This window comes from Pristiophorus japonicus, chromosome 8 (genome assembly GCF_044704955.1).
Source record: "Pristiophorus japonicus isolate sPriJap1 chromosome 8, sPriJap1.hap1, whole genome shotgun sequence".
Taxonomy (NCBI): Eukaryota; Metazoa; Chordata; class Chondrichthyes; family Pristiophoridae; genus Pristiophorus; species Pristiophorus japonicus.
The window spans coordinates 19,710,251-19,730,748 of record NC_091984.1 but is presented as its reverse complement, the minus strand read 5'-3'; the positions used below and the strand labels follow the sequence as shown (position 1 = coordinate 19,730,748).

Below are 20,498 nucleotides of genomic sequence, written 5' to 3'. Positions count from 1 at the left end.
AGTGTCACGACCTGTGACCAGAATGTCAATTTGAAACATGACGGTTCTAGGAACGGACTTCAGTAGACTCTCCATGTTCTTCTGCAATATGGCTACAACCGAGCTGTTGTAAATAGTTTTATGAGTGTTGATCCACGTAAGTTTCGTCGACGTGTCGTCGAGCTCCTGTGTCATATAGGCCGACAAGAGATCCAGTTTAGTGAACGACTTCCCGCCGGCTAGTGTTGCAAACAGGTCATCAGCCTTCAGTAACGGGTACTGATCCTGTTTCGAAAATCAGTTGATCGTAACCTTGTAGTCTCCACAAATCCTGACAGTGCCATCACTCTTGAACACAGGAAGAATGGGACTGGTCCATTCTTTAAATTCGACCGGTGATATGACCCCTTCATGTTGGAGTCTGTCCAGCTCAATTTCGGCCTTCTCCCTCATCATGTACGGAACAGCCCGAGCTTTGTGATGGACGGGTCTTGCACCCAAGTCCAGGTGAATCTGCACATTGGCTCCTGTGAAATTGCCTAGTTCAAACAGCGAGGGAAATTTGCTCAGCACTTGAGCACACGAAATGTGATCCACTGATGACAACGCTTTGATAACATTCCAATTCCATTTGATTTTTTTGAGCCAATTCCTGCTGAACAGCATTGGACCATTTCCTGGAATGATCCATAACGGTAGATCATGACCCACACCATCATACAACACCTTGACTACTGCACTGCCAATCACCGGTATGAGTTCTTTGGTGTAAGTACGCAACTTTTCATTTACTGGACTCAGCTTAGGCTTCACAGCCTTAGTGTCCCCAGCTTGTCGAATGTCCTTTGGCTCATTATCAACTGACTCGTACCCGTATCTAATTCCATTGATACCGGCACGCCATTTAGTTTCATATTAACCATTATCGGTTGGCTCTTTATCAGGAACGAATACAGTCCATACACTTCCTCCTCGGGTACCTCGGGTTGCATATCCAGGTCCGTGCTGGACTGGTCGTCATCATCCAAGTGGTGACTCGCAGCACGCTTGCTCAGTTGTGGGCACATTTGCTGAAGATGCCCCACTTTCAAGCAGCCTTTACAAATGTACTGTTTAAACTGACACTGATGATGCCGATGATTGCCCTCACAACACCAACATGGTGAAATCGGATTCATACCAGTTGGCAGACTTTGAGCAGCTACAGGTTTCGCATACGCAGTTGAGTAGGCCCTGCCATAAGCAGCTCTGCCATACGATGACACAATCTTGTTTACAGTACTTGCTGTGGAGCTCTGACTCTTCGATGATATCTGCCTTAAATTATCATCCGTCGTCATGCATGCCTGGGCAATCGCGATGGCCTTGTTCTAATCCAGCGTCTCTGCAGCCAATAACTTCCGGAGGACCACCTCGTGGTTGATTCCTATTATGAAGAAATCTTGCGTCCTCGAACTTACATGGCCCAGCAAGACGTCTTAGGTTGGCGACGAATCCCGACACATCCTGGCCCTCAGAACGAACATGCGTGTAGCATCGATAGCGTGAGACGATGATGCCTTCTTTTGGTTTGAGATGGTCACGTACCAGAGCACACAATTCCTCATAGTCCTTGTCTGTTGGACGTGCAGGCGAGAGGAGATTCTTTATGAGGCCATAGATTTTCGGACCACAAACAGTGAGGAAAGCCACCCTGCGCCTAACTGCGTCAGCAGCTTCCTCCATTTAGTTGGCCAATAAGTGCTGGTCCAGGCAATCGATAAAATCCGACCAGTCCTCTCCCTCCACAAGTCTCTCCAGAATTCCATTGGTGCTCATTTTGCATGCGAAGGTTCTTGAGTTACCTCGTCGCCAAATGTTATATATGTAATAAGTCGATAGACTGAATACTGTAAACTCACTCAGGTGCAAACCTGGCTCAACTTTATTCGGGCCCAAAGTGCCCACATTACATGGTGGCTTGCTTTATAAACCTCGCCTGCACACACGTGCGTACAGCCCATTGACCTCCGTCAGTGGCGCCTCTTGGTGGCTAGTAACCCCAAGCATACATACATGACAACCATAATATAAATTTGTTTTTTCCCCCGGGTTCCAAAGGATAACTTCAGGCTGAAAACACTTTTCCACATTATTGCTCCATGTAGTATTGGTGTGCAGAGTATGTGAAGATAGAAAGATTTGTTGGTATCCTGTAAGTATCACCCTGTCTGGGCTGTATAAGCCTTCGTAATCAGGACATTGAGTTTGATGGGACTGAAATCACAAATTAAGTTGACTCCGTTTGACTCAATTTGTCCCTCAATGAAGAGCCTCCTTTGGTCTTTTCGTAGGATTGAATCCAGGAATGGACTCGTGTTTTCTTGCAGATCTGGTAGTTTCAGCTCTAACCCTGATCCAACTCACGGTCATTTTAAGCTTGGCAAACTGAGCATTTGGAACAGACTGGAACCTCTGGCCCTATTTCACACCCTTTTCTTAGTATAAGTACCACCCACCATTAATTCTTTTAAATTCATTCTCGGGATGTGGGAGTCACTGGCAACTGTGCTAAACGACAGGCAGCAGTGAAGCTCTGCTCAGAAGATCAAAGCCTCGGTACAACAATGGTGCTCCAAAAAACCTTTGGCTTATTGTTCGGCTGTCTTCTGTGTGCTTGTATTATAAACTGTTCCGGAGTAAAGTTGGTGAATAATGGATATACAGACATAGTTATTGCTATTAACCCTGCAATCCAATATAATGACAATCTTATTGACAACATTAAGGTGAGGTACTGATGTGGTGTCCGAAGAGAGCTAATAGCTGTTACTTTGTGGCATTGTACGTTCTTTATGTTGTATTTTATTGTTTTGAATTTAGGATTTGGTGCTAGGAGGGAGAGTTAAAGGAATATGTTGTATCCTCTTTCCCCTCAGCATTTGATTAAAATGCAGCAAGGTATTGATTTTAAACCTGTGGTTGTTTTCAGGAGATGGTGACGGAAGCCTCCTCCTACCTGCACCGAGCTACCAAACAGCAAGTTTATTTTTCAGAGGTAAAAATCCTGCTGCCTCCTAATTGGGAAATTAATTCTAGCCTGGTTCAGAGATCAACTGTGCAATCCTATGAGAAGGTAAGAACTGAGAGGTGAAGCTTCTCCTGTTCAGCCGCTGTAACTTTTCCTGAAACCCCATTTACAGTTGTAAGTGGTTTTTTTGTGCCAAATTTCTGCCAAAGGTACAGCAGGAGAAACTCCGAGGAAATTCCTGGCGAAATGTGACACTTTCTAAAGATTTTCTTAAATGTCTACTTTACCCTAAAGATGATTTATTACTTACTTAGTTATCTATTACTTAACAGCTTTCCCACGACGAGGTAGGGAGTACCCTGATTGATGACAAAAGTGCAAATGATACTTTGTAATGAACAATTATTTTGTCAGAGTCACTGGTGTCAGAATAAGATCAATTCTGTTTTTATTACAATGTAGTTCAGAATTATTACTGGTGCTTTGGGGATTGAGTTCCACAACCCTGTCTATTTTTTCATGAAGACCGTAACTCAGTGGCTTAGAATATTATTGTATTTCTTTAGCTGTGTATTAGATTTTTAGCTCAACTATCTGAAAGCTGAGTATACACAGGTTCAGCAATACTGGGGACAGGGTTGTGGCATTCCCGAGCAGTTGTAGGGATGGTTGTGTTTTAGTAGCATTGGGAGATAGTTCTAGGGTCTGGCAGGACTGCAGGACTGTAAAGGGCGAACCTGCAGTTTGATGGCATTAGGGGATGGAATGTTATGGTGCGAATCTTACAATCTGTTGGTATTTGGTGGAAGGAAGGTATAAGGTGTTTGGCAGCAGTGAGGAGGTGAGGGGGTTCCAGGTGATGTCTTGAAGTCTGGCCGCACTGGGAGTAGGTGTCAGGCTCTGGCAGCATTGACTGTGGGAGATACCAGGATCTATTACTGGGCAAGGAGTCTCGGTTCCAGTAGCTCTAGGAGTGTTCTGTGTCTGGGAGCAATGAGAATGGAGCTCATGGGGTTGGGAAGCATTGGAATCATGGGAGCAAATTCTAGGAGCAATAGATGGGGTTTATCACAGGATCTTAGAACACTGAGAAAAGGATATTAGGATCTGGGAGGGGGGGTCTTACATCAGGGAACATGGAGAAGGACTCTGAGCAATGGGGAATGAACTACTGGGTCCCTGGGGCATTATGAATAGGATACTTGTGTCCAGGAGTACAAAGGGATGGGCCTGTCCAAAGATCCAGGACTATTGAGAAGTTGGGATGTGGCACCTCTGGAGCGGGGAGCCAAAGTCAGGTAGCCTTGAGGGGGGAGGAGGGGCCAAAACAATTTAGATTGACCCTGGACTGGTCCAGGCCACCAGGCACTCCTGTACATAGTACTCAGATTATGAATCATATCCAGCCAGCTTTGAGCACACAAGGGACTTTAACACTATTGTTGCTGTTATTCTATAATGAACACAGTTGTAATTAGAATGTTTACAATTGGACAATACAGGACAAAGTTATGGCAGTAGGTATGGAGAATCCCCACAGAAATTCTACCCCAAGTACTGCACCAGTATTTACATTTCTGCTGAAGGCAGTTCACTCCTTTTGTAATTTGTGTGTTTATGTGAGTGCACGTGTGTGTGTGTGTGTGCGTGTGTGGTGTGTGTTTGTGCGTGTGTGGTGTGTGTTTGTGCATGTGTGTGTTTGTGTGTTTGTGTGTTTGTGCATGTGTGGTGTGTGTGTGTGTGTGTGTTTGCGTGAGTGCGTGTGTGTATGTGGTGTGAGTGTGTGTGTGCGTGTGTGGTGTGTGTTTATGTGTTTGTGCGTGTGTGGTGTGTGTTTGTGCATGTATGATGTGTGTTTGTGCGTGTGTGTGTTTGTGTGTTTGTGCGTGTGTGTTTGTGTTGGTGTGTGTGTGTGCGTGTGTGTGTTGCAGTGATTTTCATGTGGAAACATGCAATTGTCTCTTCATAGGCAGATGTGATCATTGCTGAACCATACCGTAAGTATGGAGATGACCCGTACACCTTGCAGTATGGCGGATGTGGTGAGAAGGGGCGGTATATTCACTTCACCCCGAACTTTATACTAAATAACCGACTGACCACATGTTATGGCTCACAAGGTAAATTAATTTAAGTACTTTAACACCAATGTAGCATGTGTTTTGAGAATTGAATTATGTAGGAACACAGGAACAGGAGTAAGCCATTCAGTTCTTCAAGTATGTACCTTCATTTAATAAGATCGTGACTGATCTGTATTCTAACTCAATTTACCCACCTTGGCTTCCTATCCCTTAAAATGCTTGTCCAGCAAAAATCTATAGACCTCAGATTTAAAATTAATTGAGCTAACATCTTTTGCTTTTTTCCACACTTCTACCACATTTTGTGTGAAGCATTGTGATCAAAATTCTCTCCTAAATGGCCGAAGTCTCACTTTAAGGTTATGTCCCCTTGTCCTAATCCCGCCTCCCTCCCACCCCAACAGCGGAAAAAGTTTCTCTCTATCTATCTTATCAATTCCTTAAAAATCTCAATCAAATCACCCATTAACCTTTTATATTCAAGGGAATACAAGCCTAGTTTATGTAAACTCTCCTCATAATTTACCCCTTGGTGCCCTGGTAACATTCTGTTGAATCTGCATTGCATTCCTTCCAAGGCCAATATATCCTAAGGTGCGATACCCAGAACGGTGCTCCAGATGTGGTCTAACCAGAGCTTTGCATCAAGGTAGCAAAACCCTCCCCTTTATATTCTAATGCTCTAGTTATAAAGGCAAACATTTCATTAGCCATTTTGATTGTTTTTTGTACCTGACCACTACATTTTCGTGGTCTGTATTCATGGACCCCTAAATCTCTTTGGACATCCCAGCCTTTCACCATTTAAAAAGTACTTGGATCTACCTTTTTTGGTCCAAAATAAATGACCTCACATTTACCTGCAGTGAAAGCCACAGTTTTGCCCACTCAGTCTATCAATATCTCTTTGTAACTTTATGCTCCCATCTACACTATTTACCATGGCAACTATCTTTGTGTCATCAGCAAACCTGGAAATATGGCTCTCTATTGTGTCATCTAAGTCATTAATAAATATAGTGAATAGTTGAGGTCCCAGCACAGATCCTTGTGGAACACCACTAGTCCCTTCCTTCCAATTCGAGTACATACCTATTATCCCTACTCTCTGTCTTCTACCGCCTAACCAATCTCCCATCCAGATCAATAATTTGCCTTCAATTCCATAAGCTTTAACTTTAGCTAACAGTTTCTTATGTGGAACCTTATTGAATGTCTTTGGGAAGTCCATATAAACTACATCCATAGACATTCCCCTGTCTAATACTGACTGATTATCACTCGGTACTGGATGAGCAACAAGTTCCTCCAACTAAATATTGGTAAGACTAAAGTCATTGACTTTGGTCCTCGCCATGAACTCTGTTCCCTCGCCACTGATTCCATCCCTGGTTACTGTCTGAGGCCGAAACAGACTATTCGCATCCTATTTAACGCTGAAACGAGCTTCCGATCCCATATCTTCTCCATCACCAAGACTGCCTACTTCCACCTCGGTAACAACATCTGTCTCTGCCCCTTGCATTGGCTTATCTGCTGCTGAAACCCTCATCCATGACTTTGTTACCTCTAGTCTTGACTATTCAAATGCTCTCCTGGTCAGCCTAACTTGCACCAAGTCCCGTTCACCCATCATCCCTGTGTTCACTGACGTACATTGGCTCCCAATTCGGCATCAGCTCGATTTTAAAATTTTCATTCTTGTTTTCAAATCCCTCCAGGTCCTCACCCCTCCCCATCTCTGTAACCCCCTCCAGTCCTACAACCCTCCAAGATCTCTGTGCTCCTCCAGTTCTGGCCTCTTATGCATCCCTGATTGTAATTGCTCCACCATTGGCGGCCGTGCCTTCAGCTGCCTAAGGTCTCAACTCTGGAATCCCCGCCCCAAACCTTTCCACCTCTCTACCTCTCTCACCTCCTTTAAGATGCTCCTTAAAACCTACCTCTTTCACCAAGGATTTGGTCACCTGTCCCAATATCTCCTTATGTGGCTTGATGTCAAATTTTGTGCGATAGACTCATGTGAAGGGACTTGGGACATGTTAAATGTTCTATTTAAATGCAAGTTGTTGTTGTTGCTTCCTTACTTCATTAAAAAGTTCAATTAATTTCATTAGACATGACCTACCCTTTATAAATCCATGTTGGCTCACTGTAAACAGCTCAAATTTCTCTAAGTGCTCAGTCGCTTTGTCCTTAAATTATAGATTCCAATAAGAACATAAGAACATAAGAAATAGGAACAGGAGTAGGCCATACGATCCCTCGAGCCTGCTGTGCCATTCAATAAAATCATGGCTGATCCGATCATGGACTCAGTTCCACTTCCCTGTCCGCTCCCCGTAACCCCTTATCCCCGTATCGTTTAAGAAACTTTTCACAAAAGATATTAAACTATCAGGACTATAATTTCCTGGTTTTCTGTGGGGGAATTTTAACACCCGAGAACAGGAAGTGAAAATAGAATGCGGCTTGAATGTGGCGAATGCAGGTTTAACTGTCAACACGCGAATGACCTGCTCGCCGGTGTCGGGGCGATCAATAGCGCATCATTTTACAGCATAATTACAGGAAAATGAGGGGATTTTCAGTTGATTTAAATATCCTTTTGAATTTAACACCTCCAGCACAAGTTTTCCGGGCTCAGGGAACTTGCCAGTGAAAAAGAGGTGAGACTGAGGTGCACGTCACGGTGGTCCTTTAAACTTCAAATTGCCTAAACTTGCAACTGCTTGGCCAGTTCCCTCTGGCAAATATTTAGCAGATAGTTCTTGCCAACATAGGGGTTTTTGAGAAGTTATTGTTCTTTAAAGTTCATCTTCAGCAACAGACGCCTTCTGAGAACTGTAGGTAACTCCAACTCATTTCCTGCAACTGGTGTCGTGCAAAAGTTTGGAGGCTTTCAAATGGACATCAGCCAGAATGGATGTCTTTGAGATTACATCGGTAAAGGAAGTCAATCTCCATCCATGGCAGCGGCGATGTGGTGTGGTGGGATCAGCAAGTGTACAAGGGAGAGGTTCACAGGGAAGAGGTGCACAGGGGAGAGGTGCACAGGAGGGAGGTGCACAGGGGAGAGGTTCACAGGGGAGAGGTTCACAGGGGAGAGGTGCACAGGAGAGAGGTGCACAGGAGGGAGGTGCACAGGGGAGAGGTGCACAGGGGAGAGGTGCACAGGGGAGAGGTGCACAGGAGAGAGGTGCACAGGGGAGAGGTGCACAGGGGAGAGGTGTACAGGGGAGAGGTTCACAGTGGGAGGTGCACAAGAGAGAGGTTCACAGGGGAGAGGTTCACAGGGGAGAGGTTCACAGGGGAGAGGTTCACAGTGGGAGGTGCACAGGGGAGAGGTGCACAGGGGAGAGGTGCACAGTAGGAGGTGCACAGGGGAGAGGTTCACAGGGGAGAGGTGCACAGGAGAGAGGTGCACAGGAGGGAGGTGCACAGGGGAGAGGTGCACAGGGGAGAGGTGCACAGGGAAGAGGTGCACAGGAGGGAGGTGTACAGGGGAGAGGTTCACAGTGGGAGGTGCACAAGAGAGAGGTTCACAGGGGAGAGGTTCACAGGGGAGAGGTTCACAGGGGAGAGGTTCACAGTGGGAGGTGCACAGGGGAGAGGTGCACAGGGGAGAGGTGCACAGTGGGAGGTGCACAAGAGAGAGGTTCACAGGGGAGAGGTTCACAGGGGAGAGGTTCACAGGGGAGATGTTCACAGTGGGAGGTGCACAGGGGAGAGGTGCACAGGGGAGAGGTGCACAGTAGGAGGTGCACAGGGGAAAGGTTCACAGGGGAGAGGTGCACAGTAAGAGGTGCACAGGGGAGAGGTTCACAGGGGAGAGGTGCAGAGGAGAGAGGTGCAGAGGAGAGAGGTTCACAGGAGGGAGGTGCACAGGAGGGAGGTGCACAGGAGAGAGGTGCACATGGGAGAGGTTCACAGGAGAGAGGTGCACAGGAGAGAGGTGCACAGGGGAGAGGTTCACAGGGGAGAGGTTCACAGGAGGGAGGTGCACAGGAGGGAGGTGCACAGGAGAGAGGTGCACATGGGAGAGGTTCACAGGAGAGAGGTGCACAGGAGAGAGGTGCACATGGGAGAGGTTCACAGGAGAGAGGTGCACAGGAGAGAGGTGCACAGGGGAGAGGTTCACAGGAGGGAGGTGCACAGGAGGGAGGTGCACATGGGAGAGGTTCACAGGGGAGAGGTTCACAGGAGAGAGGTGCACAGGAGAGAGGTTCACAGGAGAGAGGTGCACATGGGAGAGGTGCACAGGGGAGAGGTTCACAGGAGGGAGGTGCACAGGAGAGAGGTGCACAGGAGGGAGGTGCACAGGGGGGAGGTACACAGGGGGGAGGTGCACAGGGGGGAGGTACACAGGGGGGAGGTGCACAGGGGGGAGGTACACAGGGGGGAGGTGCACAGTAGGAGGTGCACAGGGGAGAGGTGCAGAGGAGAGAGGTGCACAGGGGAGAGGTGCACAGGGGGGAGGTACACAGTAGGAGGTGCACAGGGGAGAGGTGCACAGGACAGAGGTGCACAGGGGAGAGGTTCACAGGGGAGAGGTGCAGAGGAGAGAGGTGCACAGGAGAGAGGTGCACAGGAGGGAGGTGCACAGGGGAGAGGTGCACAGGGGGGAGGTACACAGTAGGAGGTGCACAGGGGAGAGGTGCAGAGGAGAGAGGTGCACAGGAGAGAGGTGCACAGGAGGGAGGTGCACAGGAGGGAGGTGCACAGGAGGGAGGTGCACAGGAGAGAGGTGCACAGGAGAGAGGTGCACAGGGGAGAGGTGCACAGGGGGGAGGTACACAGTAGGAGGTGCACAGGGGAGAGGTGCAGAGGAGAGAGGTGCACAGGAGAGAGGTGCACAGGAGGGAGGTGCACAGGGGAGAGGTGCACAGGGGGGAGGTACACAGTAGGAGGTGCACAGGGGAGAGGTGCAGAGGAGAGAGGTGCACAGGAGAGAGGTGCACAGGAGGGAGGTGCACAGGAGGGAGGTGCACAGGAGAGAGGTGCACAGGGGAGAGGTTCACAGGGGAGAGGTGCAGAGGAGGGAGGTGCACAGGAGGGAAGAACACAGGAGGGAGGTGCACAGGGGAGAGGTTCACAGGGGAGAGGTGCAGAGGAGGGAGGTGCACAGGAGGGAAGAACACAGGAGGGAGGTGCACAGGGGAGAGGTGCACAGGAGAGAGGTGCACAGGGGAGAGGTGCAGAGGAGGGAGGTGCACAGGAGAGAGGTGCACAGGAGGGAGGTGCACAGGAGAGAGGTGCACAGGGGAGAGGTGCACAGGGGAGAGGTGCACAGGGGGGAGGTACACAGGAGGGAAGAACACAGGAGGGAGGTGCACAGGGGGGAGGTGCGGAGGAGAGAGGAACACAGGGGAGAGGTGCACAGGAGAGAGGTGCAGAAGGGAGATGCACAGGAGCGAAGAACACAGGAGCGAGGTTCACAGGAGAGGGAGGTGCACAGGGGAGAGGTACACAGGGGAGAAATGCACAGGGGAGAGGTGCAGAAGGGAGATGCACAGGAGCGAGGAACACAGGAGCGAGGTTCACAGGAGAGAGAGGTGCACAGGGGAGAGGTGCACAGGAGGGAGGTGCACAGGAGGGAGGTGCACAGGAGCGAGGTTCACAGGAGGGAGGTGTACAGGAGGGAGGTGCGGAGGAGAGAGGAACACAGGGGAGAGATGTGTTATGTTTTCAGTACACACTCACAAACACACACAGGCTTTAAGATGGCTGATAACTTCAGGAAGCCAGTCACATGACTTGTTCCGTCTTTATTGTTGTAAACAGCAATGGCTGCAATGCCACAGTAGTCCACTAGGTGGAGCTTATATATATATTACACTTCTCCCTCCTTAATGAAGAGTTATTATAACAAACAATCATCATACATAACGTGCATGGTTATACATAACAAAAGATATGGACTTATTTTGCCATATTTACAAATCAAATTTAACCACTTGTTTTCTGTTTCGAAGAGGATACCTTCGCTCTAGAACAGAACCTTCCAAACATGGTGTCGAACTTAGACTCATTCTAGGCTGATCCTGAGAAAAGTTTTCCTCCAAGGGATGCCTTTGATTTACATTTGAACTCTCTCTAACATCAGAATGTTTGTCTGCCTGACTCAGACTCAGACTTAAATTCTGACTTTCTCTTGGACTTGGTTCCAGTACATTTGATGTAGAATTTGCTACTGGTACTTTACTTGAATCAAAACTATCTGATGAGTCAGAAATAATCAGATCATTCCAACCTTCAACTCCATCCACGTCTAGTTAAAATATGATCAATGTGAACAAATCTAACCTGTCCATGATCAAAAGTCTTGACCAAATATGTGCGAGGACCACATATTGGGCTCAATTTTGGCCAGGAGTTGCTCCGTTTTTTTTTGGAGTAGGTTGTTTTTTATGGCCTAACTTAAAAATCCCGAGTTTCTCCAATCAATTTGCAGCAGCGTAATTCACTTAGTTACGTTTTTTTTAGGTTAGTTTATTTTTCTCAAAAGGGGGCGTTACCAGCCACCTAGGCCAGTTCTGGCCATTTAGGCAACTTTGGCCAGCTAATAGTTATTTCATTTCTACTTAGGCCGGCGTATGTGTCCACTTGGGAAAATCTTTGCGGAGAGTTAAAGGAAATCGGTACATCGGAGGCCAACTGGCCTGATATAGGGACAGGAAGAGGAGAGGACCTGGAGCTGAACCAACCAAACTTAGGGAATAGACTTGCAAAATCATCCTTCCTTCGCACAATTAAAATAAGAAGAAATAAAAAATTAAAGTCCTACCTTCATTTTCAAATTGCAATTCACCTTTCTGCACCCAGCCCGGGAAGATAGCGGACCAGTATAGGAGGCCATTCGGTCTGGGCTAGGGGCAGGAGCGATCGAACTGGCCAGCATCGGGGCAGTATCAAGCCTTCAAAATGTTATCATTAAAATCCACCTTATTTATTGCTTGGAATCTTCATCCTAAATTCCAGAAAACAATGTGCTGCTTTTCCAGCTGATTTTGTTTTGTTGTAAAACTTTCTGTTTGGTGCTGGGAAAGGGAAAACAACTTCTACATTTTGGGCATCCAGTGTCAGAAAAAAGCACTGCCAAATGAGGATTAGCAAAATTAAATATAATATAAAAAGCTCCCTTTACTCAGAACTATGAACTAGTGTGGTTACTGATTTGTGCTGAATTGTCGACGGTTTTGTGCAGTGAACTCATGCTCAGGTACCCGGGTTCATTTCTTATAATAGCTGACAAGGAGAGAGGGCACTGTCAACCCATCGGCCTGGGCTGGATTGAAACTAAGCTCATGAAGTGAAAGGACAGTGCCTTAATTCACTGCACCATCCAGTCCCCATCCTTAAAGTTCTTTAATCTCATAAAGGTCATGCTGCACGATATAGTTTCATTACGAGCAGTGAGCTTTTGGTATACAAAGCCTCTTTTATATAGCATAAATCTTTTATTCTTGGGCCTGGCTTGTAATTACTCCGAGATTGCATTTGAATTTTAAATCTCCCAAGATTCCTGTCATATTACTTTTAGAACAAAAGGTTTCTTAGTTCCAGAAAATAATTTATTTCTTATAGTAATAAAATATCAGGTAAAACTTATAGAGGTTCCTTATTATCAACGCTGTATAATGTATTTTACCTTGATGTCATTTGGCAGCGGAAGAATTGCTGGGTAAAGACAAAACTCATTTCATCTGACCTCTCCTTATTAAAAGTCTTTATCTGTCTCTGTTCAGTGCTGTGCCTCAATAACCTTCCTCATGGGAGGAGGTGGCTATTGTTTTCAGAACAGTGCCCGATCTGTAATGGCTGATTGCCATCTCGCAATGCTACTGCGCATGTGCGGACATCAATATTCTCCACTGCGCACGTGCAGAAGTCCCGGCACATTTTCCAGCGCAGAACGCAGACCCCACCCCCCGAGTCGACTGGCCACGCTGCGCGGCTGCAGTAAAGAGGCCAGACGGCGACCAAAGTTGGAACATTTGTTTCCAGAGCATCTCCGGACGTACTTAAGTGGCGCAACTCGGCTAAGTACGTTGAAAACCGGGCTCGGCCAAAATTGAGCCCATAGTCACCACTCTTCCTGGTAACCATTTTAATCATTTATGGTGGTGGTTCTTCACTCTAACCTTCTAATTCAATTTCATACTTCTGTCTTTTACTCTACCTCTATCATGATTCTCTTTCTATCTTAATTGTTTCTCTTCTACTGACTGTGCTCAGTTTGGTTTTAACAACGAGAACTTGGTTTGTGGCTGCCATTTGAAAAACAACTCTGCTAGTGTTTTACCAGTAGTTGTATGAGGAGTATTACGATAAGTAGTTAGAAAATTTATTAGATTGTAGTCCAATGACAATTGCCGTTTCTTTGGATTTGGATCCAAAATTTGCTTGATGCGGGCACGTTTTACAATTTGTACTATGCGCTCTGCTGCAACATTTAAAACAGGGTGGTACAATGGAACTTTGGTATGTTTCACACCATTTCTGCTCATGAACTTTGCAAATTCTTCTGAACAAAATTGTGGCCCATTTTCAGACACAATTTCTTTTGCGGGACCATATGGAGAAAACAACCTTCACAAATTGTCTAGTGTTTTACTTATTGTTATTTTCTGCATCGGAAACACATCTAACCACTTCAAATGGCTATCAATCACAATGAGCAATTGTTTTCTTTCTAGCTCAGCAAAATCTACATGTAACATTTGCCATACACTAGGAGGCAATTTCCATGGCTGTAATGGTACTGATGGTGGTTTCTTGCTTACCGATTGACATGTCGTACACTGACTGACGATGTACTCTATCTAGACTTGGCTGTCATAAGTAATTGCACACAAAACTCTTGGTCAAGCACATTCCCAGGTGCTGGTCATGAAGGTCTCCTAATAATTTGGACCTGAACTTATTTGATAGAACCGCTCTTGCACCCCATATGATATAATCTTTATCGACTGATAATTCATTCCTACCAATGAAGAGCGGATGAATATCTTTGCCTGTTACCTGGTTTGGCCAGCCATTTGTGATGTAATCATATACCTTTGACATAACTGGGTCACGTTTGGTTGCTCTACCAATCTCTTCAGCTGTGACTGGCAGTTCATCAATGTATGAACGGTTGTAACTTGTGTTGGGGAAGGCAATCTAAACGTAGCATCAGCATTACTGTGATCAGCTGATCGTCTGTATTCAATATCATAAATATATGCTGACAAAATCAAAGCCCATCTCTGCATTCGGGCTGCAGCTAATGTTGGAACTGGGGACTTTGGATGGAGGATTGCTGTCAGGGGCTTATGGTCCGTAACGATAGTAAACTTATGACCATACAAGTATTTGTGGAACACCTTGACCACAAAAATCAATGCCAAAGCTTCCCTTTCAATTTGCGCATAATTACGCTCACAGGCACTGAGAGTGCGTGAAGCAAAAGCAATTGGTCTCTCCTCCCCACTATGTAGTACATGAGAGATTACTGCCCCAACTCCATATGGAGGGGTATCACATGCTAGCTTGATCGTTTCAGATACGTCATCGTGAACTAACATGATGCTCTCCACCAATTGGCTTTTACACTCCTTGAATGCTGTGTCGCATTCTTCTGATCACTTCCAATGGACTTGTTTTCTCAGTAGTTCATTCAGTGGATGTAATACTGTAGCCAAATTTGGTAGGAACCTCCCATAATAGCTTAAAAGACCCAAAAATGATCGAAGCTCAGTGACATTCTTGGGAGTGGATGCATTTCTGATTGCATCTAGCTTTTCCTTGGTTGGAAGTAAACCATCTTTGTCTACTCTGTACCCTAAGTACTCCACTGAGTTTTGAAATAACTCACACTTGCGAGCAGCCACTCGTACTCTGTGCTTCTCTAACCGTTTGAGGACTTCATTCAACATGTTATTATGAATTTGCCTGTTTGGTGCTGAAATTAGTATGTCATCCAAATAACATACTACCCCTTCAATACCTTGCAAAATCTGGTTCATCACCCCTTGGAAAATGACAGGGGTGGAAGACGCTCCAAATGGCAGCCTACTAAATTGATATAGACCTAGATGAGTATTTATAATCAAGCATGACTTGGACTCCTCATCTAGTTCATGTTGTAAATAGGCATTCATAAGATCCAACTTTGAGAAGATCTGACCACCTGTCAGTGTTGTGAACAAATCTTCTACATTTGGCAATGTATTGGGGAGATTACCCTCAAGAACCTGGTTTACGGTTACTTTATAATCACCACACCACCTTACCATACCATCTGACTTAGGTACAACAATAATGGGTGTAGCCCAATTACATAGATCTGTGAGGTTATCCACTTTGGTGGCAAAAAGACGAAGGCAGAATATTATCTGAATGGCGGCAGATTAGGAAAAAGGGAGGTGCAACGAGACCTGGGTGTCATGGTACATCAGTCATTGAAAGTTGACATGCAGGTACAGCAGGCGGTGAAGAAGGCAAATAGTATGTTGGCCTTCATAGCTAGGGGATTTGAGTATAGGAGCAGGGAGGTCTTACTGCAGTTGTACAGGGCCTTAGTCAGGCCTCACCTGGAATATTCTGTTCAGGTTTGGTCTCCTAATCTGAGGAAGGACATTCTTGCTATTGAGGGAGTGCAGCGAAGGTTCACCAGACTGATTCCCGGGATGGCAGGACTGACATATGAGGAGAGACTAGATCAACTGGGCCTGTATTCACTGGAGTTTAGAAGGATGAGAGGGGATCTCATAGAAACATATAAAATTCTGACGTGACTGGACAAGTTAGATTCAGGAAGAATGTTCCCGATGTTGGGGAAGTCCAGAACCAGGGGACATAGTCTAAGAATAAGGGGTAAGCCATTTAGGACTGAGCTGAGGAGAAACTTCTTCACTCAGAGAGTTGTTAACCTGTGGAATTCCCTACCGCAGAGAGTTGTTGATGCCAGCTCATTGGATATATTCAAGAGGGAGTTAGATATGGCCCTTATGGCTAAAGGGATCAACGGGTATGCAGAGAAATCAGGAAAGGGGTACTGAGGTGATGATCAGCCATGATCTTATTGAATGGTGGTGCAGGCTCGAAGGGCCGAATGGCCTACTCCTGCACCTATTTTCTATGTTTCTATATTTCTATCTTAGAGATAATGGTCTCAATCTCTAGTCTTTTGAGCTTTTGCTCAACTTTCTGCTTGAGTGCATATGGTACGAGACGTGGTTTAAATTAAATTGGTCTAGCGTCCTTCTGTACCCTGACACTTGCCTTGAAGCCTAGAATCGCCCTGCCTGTTTCGCAGAACACATTCGGATATTTCTTGATGACATCATTCTTTGATGCAAATCTCATTTCATCACGAAAAATCTCACACCAATCCAGCTTCAGTGATCCCAATCAATTTCTTCCTAGTAAGGCAGGCTTGTCTTCTGCCACTACTAATAGAGGCAAGCTCTGAAATTGATCCTTGTATTTCACCGGTACGGTGATACGACCTACCACAGGATTGTTCTCTCCCGAGAAGCCTCGCAGCTCTATTTTGGATTTCTCCAATGGGAAATCACACAATTTGTCGAGGTATAGCGATTCCGGTACTACACTCACGGATGCACCAATGTTGATTTCCATGGGTATCTTGGTTCCTGCAACATCTATGTGGATGATGATACTTTTCGAATCGCTGTTAGATACCCTCATGCTCCTGATGATGTGTAGCTCTAAAACCTCCTCGTCCTGTTGTTTTTCTTCCATGTTATCTAGTCTCTGGGGATTTCTACTCATAGCTTTGAAAGCTGGTTTACCCTTCAGTCGGCATGACTTCACAAGATGCCCAATTTTCCTGCAGAAGAAACACTCTGCCTTCACATAGGGATAACTTTGAGCAATGTGTTGTCCCAGGCACCGATAGCAGGACGTCAATGCTCTGTTACCTTGGCCAGTTGCTGAGACCTTGGGGCCCAACTGCCTTTTACTTTTAACCTGCGGGCAATTCAGCTCGGTTGTCTGACGACTGGAAATGGTGAGGAATTCTCGGAAATATTGGTCGGCCGTGTCCATTGATGTAGCTGTCTGACAAGCTAAAACAAAAGTCAAGTTAGGAGTTGTCAATAACTTTCTTCTGATTGCACAATTTTTCATCTCATAAACAAAGCGGTCACACAGTGCTCTGACCTGACAGTTTCTGAAATTACAGTGAATAGATAGCTTTTATAATGCTACAATGTACTCACTGATACTTTTGTCGGTTAACTGATCTCGTATTCCGAAACGATAATTTTCAGCAATTTCCAAGGGCTCAGGACTGTAGTGTTGTTCTTACTTCGTTAGAATCTGCTTATCTGATGTGTCTTTTGGCTTGACAGGCACAAGCACATTTTTCAGGGTTTCCTACACCTCTGGGTCTGCTTCAGTTAAGAAAATAGCCCGATTTCTTTCCAAAGCCACCTGAATATTATTTGCAATGATAAACATTTCTAGCCACTCCACATATGCTCCAAAACTTTCACGGTCACATTGAAACTTTGCCAAGCGCCGTATTATTCCCATAGGCGCGGCCATCTGGACTCTGGCCATTCAGCCAAGTGTGCTTGTAGCTTACCTTGGATTTTTAGCCGTTAATCAAAACAGAGAAGCCCTCAAAGTGTTTCTGTTGGTTGGCTGAATCATCCACCAACAAACATTTCAGCTAGGTTATCCGATTATCTCATCCTTGTCTCCAATGTTATGTTTTCGGTACAAATTCATAAACACACACAGGCTTTAAGATGGCTAATAACTTCAGGAAGCCAGTCACGTGACTTGTTCCCTCTTTATTGTTGTAAATAGCAATGGCTGTAATGCCACAGTAGTCCACTAGGTGGAGCTATATATATTACAAGGTTCACAGGAGGGAGGTTCACAGGAGGGAGGTGTACAGGGGAGAGGTACACAGGATAGAGGTGCACAGGATAGGGTTCCACAGGATAGAGGTGCACAGGATCTGGGACCTCAAAGGTAGTAATCTCCAGATTATTCCCAGTGCCACGCGCTAGTGAGTACAGAAGTAGGAGGATAGAGCAGATGAATACATAGCTGGAGAGATGGTGCAGGCGGGAGGACTTTAGTTTCCCAAGGAATTGGGAGCACTTCCGGGGGAGGTGGGACCTGTACAAGCCGAACAGGTTGCACCTCAACAGAGCTGAGACCGATATCCTCGCGGGCGGGGGGGTGGGGGTTTGCTAGTGCTGTTGGGGAGGATTTAAACTAGCTTGGCAGGGGTATGCGAACTTGAAAATAGATTCAATAGGGAGGGGAGTAAAGCTGGAATTAGAAAGAAAAAATAAAGAAAATGAGTTTGAAGGAGAGAGGATGCAAGCAGGAAAAAAGGGTAAAAAAACAAACTTATAGGCACTTTGTCTAAATGCACGTAGCATTTGTAACAAAATAGATGAGTTGATGGCACAAATTGAGACAAATGTGTATGATCTGATAGCCATTACAGGTTGCAAGGTGACCAGGACTGGGAATTAAATATGCAGGGGTACTTGACAATCCGGAAGGACAGACAGAAAGCAAAAGGAGGTGGGGTAGCTCTATTGATAAACAATAGAATCACTGCAATAGTAAGAAACGATATGATATTGGCGCAAATGATAAGGGTGTTGAAACAGTTTGGGTGGAGATAAGGAACAATAAGGGGAAAAAGTCACCGGTGGGTGCAGTCTATAGGCCCCCTAACAGTAGCAACTCTGTTGGTCGGAGCATAAACCAGGAAATAGTGGGGGTTTGTAAAAAGGGTACAGCAATAATCATGGGTGATTTTAAACTCCATATTGATTGAACAAATCAAATTGGTCAGCGTAGCCTTGAGGAGGAGTTCAGAGAGTGTGTAAGGGACAGGTTCCTTGAGCAGTATGTAATGGAACCAACCAGGGGGCAGGCTATCTTAGATCTGGTCCTGTGTAATGAGACAGGATTAATAAACAATCTCCTAGTGAAGGATCCCCTCGGAATGAGTGATCATAGCATGATTGAATTTAAAGTTCAGATGGAGGGTGAGAAAGTTGGATCTCTAACCAGCGTACTAAGCTTAAATAAAGGAGACTATGCAGGTGTGAGAGCAGAGTTGGGTACAGTGGACTGGGAAAATAGATTAAAGTGTAGGACGGTTGAGGAACACTGGTGTATATTTAAGGAGATATTTCACAACTCTCAAGAAAAATATATTCCAGTGGTGTAAGAGTGAAGATAGCCATCCATGGCTAACTAAAGAAATAAAGGACGGTATTCAATTAAAAACAAGGGCTTACAAAGTGGCCAAAACTAGTGGGAGGACAGAAGACTGGGAAATTTTTAAAAGCCAGCAAAGAACGACTAAAAAAATGATTAAGAAAGGGAAGATAGACTATGAAAGTAAACTAGCACAAAATATAAAAATAGATAGCAAGAGTTTCTATAGGTATATAAAAAGGAAAAGGGTGGCTAAATTAAATGTTAGTCCCTTAGAGGATGAGACCGGGGAACATAGAGATGGCAGGGATGGGAACCAATGCAGGGAGACAGAGGGAAACAAAAAGGAGGCAAAAGCAAAAGACAGAAAGGAGATGAGGAAAATTGGAGGGCAGAGAAACCCAAGGCAAAGAACAAAAAGGGCCACTGTACAGCAAAATTCTAAAAGGACAAAGGGTGTTAAAAGAACAAGCCTGAAGGCTTTGTGTCTTAATGCAAGGAGTATCCGCAATAAAGTGGATGAATTAACTGCAAATAGATGTTAACAAATATGATGTGATTGGGATTGCGGAGACGTGGCTCCAGGATGATCAGGGCTGGGAACTCAACATCCAGGGGTATTCAACATTCAGGAAAGATAGAATAAAAGGAAAAGGAGGTGGGGTAGCATTGCTGGTTAAGGAGCAAATTAAGGCAATAGTTCGGAAGGACATTAGCTTGGATGATGTGGAATCTATATGGGTAGAGCTGCAGAATACCAAAGGACAAAAAACGTTAGTGGGAGTTGTGTACAGACCTCCAAACAGTAGTAGTGATGTTGGGGAGGGCATCAAACATGAAATTAGGGGTGCGTGCAATAAAGGTGCAGCAGTTATAATGGGTGACTTTAATATGCACATAGATTGGGTTAACCAAACTGGAAGCAATACGGTAGAGGAGGATTTCCTGGAGTGCATAAGGGATGGTTTTTTAGACCAATATGTCGAGGAACCATCTAGGGGGGAGGCCATCTTAGACTGGGTGTTGTGTAATGAGAGAGGATTAATTAGCAATCTCGTTGTGCGAGGCCCCTTGGGGAAGAGTGACCATAATATGGTGGAATTCTGCATTAGGATGGAGAATGAAACAGTTAATTCAGAGACCATGGTCCAGAACTTAAAGAAGGGTAACTTTGAAGGTATGAGGTGTGAATTGGCTAGGATAGATTGGCGAATGAT

At 45.5% G+C, this 20,498-nt stretch overlaps 1 protein-coding gene across 1 annotated transcript in view; it reads left to right on the top strand.

Annotated features, from left to right (window-relative positions):
• The first annotated feature begins 2,585 nt into the window (after nucleotides 1-2,585).
• Nucleotides 2,586-20,498, top strand: part of LOC139269110 (calcium-activated chloride channel regulator 1-like) — a 129,744-nt gene continuing 111,831 nt past the window's right edge. Inside the window, exons 1-3 of the mRNA XM_070888214.1 lie at nucleotides 2,586-2,747; nucleotides 2,951-3,094; nucleotides 4,959-5,109. Of these exons, the coding sequence (XP_070744315.1) occupies nucleotides 2,586-2,747; nucleotides 2,951-3,094; nucleotides 4,959-5,109 (457 nt within the window). The remainder of the gene's footprint in view (nucleotides 2,748-2,950; nucleotides 3,095-4,958; nucleotides 5,110-20,498) is intronic.